The sequence below is a fragment of the Pollachius pollachius genome (assembly GCF_949987615.1).
Source record: "Pollachius pollachius genome assembly, chromosome: 16".
In the NCBI taxonomy this organism is placed as follows: domain Eukaryota; kingdom Metazoa; phylum Chordata; class Actinopteri; order Gadiformes; family Gadidae; genus Pollachius; species Pollachius pollachius.
In genome coordinates this window covers 469,274-476,935 of record NC_136949.1, presented here as the reverse complement: position 1 = coordinate 476,935, position 7,662 = coordinate 469,274, and the positions used below count along the sequence as shown (strand labels likewise).

The 7,662-nt window shown below is 49.3% G+C and overlaps 1 protein-coding gene across 1 annotated transcript in view; it reads left to right on the top strand.

The window, feature by feature from the left end:
• The window catches only part of rev3l (REV3 like, DNA directed polymerase zeta catalytic subunit), a gene marked incomplete at its 3' end in the record, with an annotated part of 38,137 nt that overhangs the window by 3,696 nt on the left and 26,779 nt on the right, over positions 1 to 7,662 (top strand). Inside the window, exons 2-12 of the mRNA XM_079754075.1 lie at positions 777 to 966; positions 1,284 to 1,358; positions 1,773 to 1,933; positions 2,622 to 2,796; positions 3,250 to 3,344; positions 3,854 to 3,958; positions 4,394 to 4,478; positions 4,677 to 4,789; positions 5,323 to 5,451; positions 6,802 to 6,991; positions 7,162 to 7,289. Coding sequence (XP_079610201.1) covers positions 777 to 966; positions 1,284 to 1,358; positions 1,773 to 1,933; positions 2,622 to 2,796; positions 3,250 to 3,344; positions 3,854 to 3,958; positions 4,394 to 4,478; positions 4,677 to 4,789; positions 5,323 to 5,451; positions 6,802 to 6,991; positions 7,162 to 7,289 — 1,446 coding nt within the window. The remainder of the gene's footprint in view (positions 1 to 776; positions 967 to 1,283; positions 1,359 to 1,772; positions 1,934 to 2,621; positions 2,797 to 3,249; positions 3,345 to 3,853; positions 3,959 to 4,393; positions 4,479 to 4,676; positions 4,790 to 5,322; positions 5,452 to 6,801; positions 6,992 to 7,161; positions 7,290 to 7,662) is intronic.

Sequence of the window (7,662 nt, the reverse complement as noted above, 5' to 3'; positions counted from 1 at the left end):
TGGTGTGGTGTGTCTTGACGGTGTAGATGGTGTGGTGTGTCTTGACGGTGTAGATGGTGTGGTGTGTCTTGACGGTGTAGATGGTGTGGTGTGTCTTGACGGTGTAGATGGTGTGGTGTGTCTTGATGGTGTGGTGTGTCTTGACGGTGTAGATGGTGTGGTGTAATGAGGACGGTGTGTTTTGATGCTGTTTGATTGTAGATTGCCGTTCTTGTTTGTTGTAATGATGGTGTAGACGGTGTTGTGCTTTGATGGTGTTTGTGTTTGATTGAGGGATGCTTTCTTTGTGTTGTGATGGTGTAGGATTGTGGTGTTAGGGTGTAGGGTGGTCCTTGTGTTGTGTCTGTGTTTTGTGACGGTGTCGTGTTGTCTTTGTGTTTGGGGGTGTGTTGATTTGAAATGCTAGCAACGCTGGTGAGGTGGAGGATGGCAACACTCATCCCTCCACCTATCATTATAGAGGTCTAACCCTCATCCCTAACCCATTCATCCCTCCACCTATCATTATAGAGGTCTAACCCTCATCCCTAACCTACTCATCCCTCCACCTATCAGTATAGAGGTCTAACCCTAACCCTAACCCTAACCCACTCATCCCAACAAGAAGGACCAGACAGTTCCCCGCTGTCTGGGTACAGCTGCTGATTTACCAGCACTGTTGCCTAGCAACTGCAGAACAAGTGAACAAGCTGTGTGTGTGTGTGTGTGTGTGTGTCTGTGTGTGTGTGTGTGTGTCTGCCTCATACTGGGTTGTGATGCTCTGCTTCCTGTGCCAGGCCAGAAGACGTGTCTCCACGTGCACGGCGCGTTCCCCTACGTCTACGTCCCCTACGACGGCTACGGCCCCTCCCCTGAGCGCCACCTGCGGCAGGTGGCCTTCAGCATCGACCGCGCCCTCAACATCGCCATGGGCAACCCCGCCTCCAGCGCCCAGCACGTCTTCAAGGTGACGCTGGTGTCGGGCATGTAAGTAAAACCTGCTCGCCAGTTAGATGTTGTTTAGATGTGGCACCTGTTGCTAGGTTACACCTCTCGCTAGGCACATTTAGTTTGGATGTAACACATGTTGCTAGGTTACACCTCTAGCTAGTTAGATTTAGTTTAGTTGTAGCACTGGTTGCCAGCTTGATTTAGTTTAGACGTAACTCCTGTATTTAGGTCACACCTGTCGCTAGGTAGATTCCGATTAGATGTCACTAATGTCTCTGTTGATTTATTTGAGATCTATTCCTGTCGCTAAGGAGATTTAGTAAACCCCTCTCTCTCTCTCTTTCTCCCCCCAGGCCATTCTATGGTTACCATGCCAACGAGAAGCAGTACATGAAGGTCTTCCTGTACAACCCTCAGATGGTGAAAAGGTAGTGCTGACTGTGTGTGTGTGTTTGTTATGAACAAAGTGTGTACTCTTGTGTGTGTGGAACAAGGTATGTATATGTGTGTTATTTTATGTGTGTGTGTGTAGGAATGAACAAGGTATGTGTGTGTGTTATGAACACGTGTTTGTGTGTGTGTGTGTGTGTGTGTGTGTGTGTGTGTGTGTGTGTGTTATGAACACGGTGTCTGTTGGTGTGTGTGTGTTATGAACAAGGTGTGTGTTGAACAAGGTGTGTGTTCCTGTGTGCAGGATGTGTGAGCTGTTGTGTAGCGGGGTGGTGATGAACAAGGTGTGTGTGTGTGTGATGAACAAGATGTTTTTCTTGTGTGTCCAAGGTGCGTGAGCTGCTGTGTGTGTGTGTGTGTTCTGAACGCGGTGGGTGTTCCTGTGTGTGCAGGTTGTGTGAGCTGCTGTGTAGCGGGGCGGTGATGAACAAGGTGTACCAGCCCCACGAGGGCCACATCCCCTTCATGCTGCAGGTCTTCATCGACTACAACCTGTACGGCATGAACCTGCTGCACCTCGCAGCGCTCAAGTTCCGCACGCAGCCCCTCAGAGGTCAGGGGGTCTGTCTGTCTGTCTGTCTGTCTGTCTGTCTGTCTGTCTGTCTGTCTGTCTGTCTGTCTGTCTGTCTGTCTGTCTGTCTGTCTGTCTGTCTGTCTGTCTGTCTGTCTGTCTGTCTGTCTGTCTGTCTGTCTGTCTGTCTGTCTGTCTGTCTGTCTGTCTGTCTGTCTGTCTGTCTGTCTGTCTGTCTGTCTGTCTGTCTGTCTGTCTGTCTGTCTGTCTGTCTGTCTGTCTGTCTGTCTGTCTGTCTGTCTGTCTGTCTGTCTGTCTGTCTGTCTGTCTGTCTGTCTGTCTGTCTGTCTGTCTGTCTGTCTGTCTGTCTGTCTGTCTGTCTGTCTAAAGCCCTAATAGAATGGAGAGACTGTATTAGCTGTGAAGGTGAGAGAGAGAGAGACAGAGAGGAACTTTTAATGAAAGGTTCCAAAGGGAGATAGAATATGGAATACAAACTTTGGCAGTATTATTTTGTTGGATAAATCATCATCTTTATAATATGGTGGTCAAATAAAGATGTTGGGTAAGATATGACACCGTTCTCGGAGGTCAGCTTCGTGGAAGGGTTGATTCTGTTGGTGAAACAGTGAAGGCTGCACTCTTTTGTCTGTCTGTCCGTGTCTTTGTCTACCTGCCCTCCCTGTTAAACACCTCCATCACTCATCACCGTTATAATCTGTCTCTCCAGAGGACGACACACCAGGCTCTGTGGCCCCCAGCCTGGCCCCTGGCCCCAGCGTGGAGGCCCCTGGCTCCAGTGGGGCCCCTGGCTGCAGCCCCTGGAGGAGTCCCTGTGCTTCTAAACTAAACAACAGCATGCTGGGGACCTTGTTTCAGCGCTGGGAGCCGGACAACATCCCCTGGTGGGTCCCTGCTGCCTCACCTCTCTAACTTAACCTCACACTCTAGCTCACTATGGCACACTAAAGTACACTGTAGCTCACTATGGCACACTAAAGTACACTGTAGCTCACTATGGCACACTAAAGTACACTGTAGCTCACTATGGTACACTAAAGTACACTGTAGCTCACTATGGCACACTAAAGTACACTGTAGCTCACTATGGCACACTAAAGCTCACTGTAGCTCACTATGGCACCCTAAAGCTCACTGTAGCTCACTATGGCACACTAAAGCTCACTGTAGCTCACTATGGCACACTAAAGCTCACTGTAGCTCACTATGGCACACTAAAGCTCACTGTAGCTCACTATTTCACACTCCGACTCACCGTCTCACACCCCAGCTCACTATGTCCTTTGCTCCCTGGTCCTCCCCTGACCCCTGACCTCTGACCTGGTGACCCTCCTCAGCTCTCTGGTCCTGGAAGGTGTGCAGCGCCAGAGCACCTGTGAGCTGGAGGCTGACGCCGTGGCAACGGACATCCTCAACCGGCTGGAGATCGAGAGTAAGACACAAGCAACACGTCAGGATTCTGATTCATTAAAACATTACATATTTTGGTCGAACCCAGGTTAGACCAGAACCAGGTCCTGATCAGATGGGTCCTTCTAGTCCAGGTTAGACCAGGTCCTGATCAGATGGGTCCTTCTAGTCCAGGCTAGATCAGGTCCAGGTCCTGATCAGATGGGTCCTTCTAGTCCTGGTTAGACCAGGTCCTGATCAGATGGGTCCTTCTAGTCCAGGCTAGACCAGGTCCAGGTCCTGATCAGATGGGTCCTTCTAGTCCAGGTTAGACCAGAACCAGGTCCTGATCAGATGGGTCCTTCTGGTCCAGGCTACACCAGAACCAGGTCCTGATCAGATGGGTCCTTCTGGTCCTGGTTAGACCAGGTCCTGATCAGATGGGTCCTTCTAGTCCAGGCTAGACCGGGTCCAGATCCTGATCAGATGGGTCCTTCTAGTCCAGGCTAGACCGGATCCAGGGTTGGTCCTCAATGTGTCTCTGTTGTGCAGCTCAGATCGGTAAGAACCCCGGCCTCCAGGCCATCTGGGAGGATGAGAAGCAGAGGAGGAGAGAGAACAACCGGCCCTCTCAGATCCACATGCCCCAGTCTCAAGGTGAGACCCCGAGTCCCGGACAGACCCGGGCCGGGCCTCTCTGGGAGGCTGGGCTGCCAAGCCTGACAGAGGGGTCCCCTTCTGTGGGACTGGGTTAGCAGCCCCACTATTTTTACATTTTTCTTTAATTTTGATTAAAAAAAAAAATACAATTAATTTAAATTTGTACGATTATTTTAAATGTAAAAAAAATAATCGAAAATTTTAAATAACAAATAATTTGTATTTAAAATAAATAATAATTTACATTTAAAAAACTAAATTAATTTTAGAAATAATCTAGGTTTTTAAATTTAAATATATATATATTTTTCTGATTTAATGTTTTTTTAATGGTTCTGCATTTATATTTTGACAAATGGGGGGCTGTGGCTGGATTAAAGGGGTATTCCTAACCGTGTGTGTGTGTTTGTGTGTGTGTGTGTGTGTGTGTAGCTCGCCCCAGCGTGGCCCTGTCGGAGAGTGAGGAGCTGTTCCTGAGGAGGTTCAGAGAGATCCTGAAGGAGAACAACCTGGACCTGTGAGTTCTGCAGCTCAGGACGGGGGGGGATTAACTGGGTCTCCCGGCTCCTCTGAGGTCGTTAGCAGTCTTAATTAATGTCTTACTAAATGAATTAGGGCCCCGCCGGGCTGTTCATTACCCTCTAAGTGATGTCACTTCCTGTGTGGACAGGAAGCAGAGTGCTCCAAGTGATGTCACTTCCTGTGTGTCCTCCAGGACCCAGACGGAGGGAGACCAGGAGGCGGAGCTGACCCTTCACCCTGTCAGCCACACCCCTCCTCCCAGCACACCGGCCAACCGGTTGGAGCGCCACCCTCGCTCCCAGCAAGGTAAGCCCCTCCCCTCCTGAGCCCCTCCTGTTAGGACCATAAGCCCCTCCCCTTTTGGACAAACGTTTCTCCTACTATGGTCACAAGCCTAACTATTGTTAACTCTCTGTCTCTGCCTCTGTCCATGTTTCTCTCGGTCTCTCTCTCTGTCTGTCTTTCTCTCTGTCTCTGATTCCCTGTCTGTCTCTCTGTCTCTGTCTCGCTGTTTCTCTCTCTCTCCCTCTGTGTTTGTGTTTCTCTCTCTCTCTCTCTCTCTCTCCCTCTGTGTTTGTGTTTCTCTCTCTCTCTCTCTCACCCTCTGTGTTTGAGTTTCTCTCTCTCTGTCTGTCTTTCTCTCTGTCTCTGTTTCCCTGTCTGTCTCTCTCTCTCCCTCTCTCCCTCTGTGTGTGTGTTTCTCTCTCTCTCTCTCTCTCTGTCTTTCTCTCCCTCTGTGTGTGTGTGTGTTTCTCTTTCTCTCTCCCTCTCCCTCTCTCTCTCTCTCTCTGTCTTTGTCTCTCTGCCTCTGTCTCTCTCTCCCTCTGTGTTTGTCTCAGCCGTGGGTCCTAGCAGCAGTCTGTCCCCAGAGGAGGCGCTGGTGGATGAGGAAGCCATCTTGAGTGTCCTGGAGTCCAGTCAGATCTTCCCTCCTCCCTCCCAAGCATCCAGCCACTCCCCCACGCTGGGTGACTACCACCTAGCTATCACTAATCACTAGGGCTGGGTAAAAAAATCGAGTTCATCGATTTTGGATCGATTTCATTAAAACTTTGCAATATCGACTCATAGGCCATGAGATCTATTTTTTAGTTGTATTACCATTATTATTATTTTTGCACTTTAATAAACAATGCCTTAATGCAATTTGCAGTGATCGAAGGTTGTAGTTCAAGCACACTTTCACTTGCTATTCCTTTCTTATTACAAAATTGCACTTTTGGGACTTTGAGACAGTTTTTGTTTACAGCTCAAGTTTAAACTGTCAAATTTACAAGTTTGCACTTAAAACCTGTTGTTTAGGATGAAGAGAAAAAATCAAGTACATTTGTATTTTGTAACACAGTTGAGTCATTTTCATTATTTAAGAGCAGATTGAATCGAATTGAATCGTAATTAATCGATTCAGAATCTTATGAATCAAAATCGAATCGATTTAGGAAATTGGCCACGATACCCAGCCCTACTAATCACACTGTTAGACAAGCAGCAGGTAGGGGTATAGTACACAGACAATTAAGGAACAGTCAGGAGTTAGACAGTACAGAGACAGGTCATTAAGGAGCAGGTAGGGGTTAGACAGTACAGAGACAGGTCATTAAGGAGCAGGGAGGGGTTAGACAGTACAGAGACAGGTCATTAAGGAGCAGGCAGGGGTTAGACAGTACAGAGACAGGTCATTAATGAGCAGGTAGGGGTTAGACAGTACAGAGACAGGTCATTAAGGAGCAGGGAGGGGTTAGACAGTACAGAGACAGGTCATTAAGGAGCAGGCAGGGGTTAGACAGTACAGAGACAGGTCATTAAGGAGCAGGTAGGGGTTAGACAGTACAGAGACAGGTCATTAAGGAGCAGGTAGGGGTTAGACAGTACAGAGACAGGTCATTAAGGAGCAGGTAGGAGTTAGACAGTACAGAGACAGGTCATTAAGGAGCAGGTAGGGGTTAGACAGTACAGAGACAGGTCATTAAGGAGCAGGCAGGGGTTAGACAGTACAGAGACAGGTCATTAAAGAGCAGGTAGGGGTTAGACAGTACAGAGACAGGTCATTAAGGAGCAGGTAGGGGTTAGACAGTACAGAGACAGGTCATTAAGGAGCAGGTAGGGGTTAGACAGTACAGAGACAGGTCATTAAGGAGCAGGTAGGGGTTAGACAGTACAGAGACAGGTCATTAAGGAGCAGGGAGGGGTTGGACAGTGAATACAGAGACAAGTTATTGTAAGTCGCTTTGGATAAAAGCGTCTGCTAAATGCCCTAAATGTAAATGTAAATGTAAGTGATTCTAAATGTTATTAATAATGTTATTTCTCGGGTCCAGACCAGGACGTGGACCCGGACCGGTCCATGGTGGACCTCCTGGCCGGCCTTCAGGACGATGGTTTCCGGGCGTCGCCCCCCCGTCACTACAATAGCGACGAGGAGGAGGCGGAGCCTGAGCTGCAGCAGGAAGAGGCGGAGCTGAGTGTGATGATGTCACAGAGATGGGACAGGGCCGAGGAGTCATCGAGGTGTGTGTGTGTGTGTGTGTGTGTGTGTGTGTGTGTGTGTGCGCGGGCGCTACTTCTACAATACAACTAGTTCATGTTCAAATCTTAATTCATTAGTATCATAGGCCTTGACTGACATCTGACGACACACATGAGTCTGACCCTCCCCCCCGCTGCCCCGGCTCTGTCAGGCCGGCGGGACCGGAGGAGGACGAGGCCGTGGGCGAGGAGGTGCAGGAGTCATCGGAGGAGGAGATGGAGTGGGCAGGGAGCAGCCTGGCCATCCCCCAGCTGGACGGAGCCGCCGATGACAGCAGTGGTGGGTTCCCCCCGGTCGGCCAATCAGAACGCAGAACCTGGGTTCTCGCTGGGTCGTCCAATCAGAGCACAGAACCTCGGTTCTCCCCGGGTCGTCCAATTAGAACACAGAACCTTGGTTCTCCCTGTCTCGTCCAATCAGACCGCAGAACCTCGGTTCTCTGGCTCGTCCAATCAGACCACAGAACTAGCGTTCGTCTCGGTTCTCCAATTAGACATCAGCCCCTCGGTTCTTCCTGGGTCGTATTGTCCCTATAAGCAACAGAACTGTTTGTTACATATGAAGGATTTCTGCCAGAATAACACTCTGGTGCCACTGTGTGACACATTCCGTCTTTCCCTCAAACTCTGTCTGCAGACCAAAATGGTTGCTG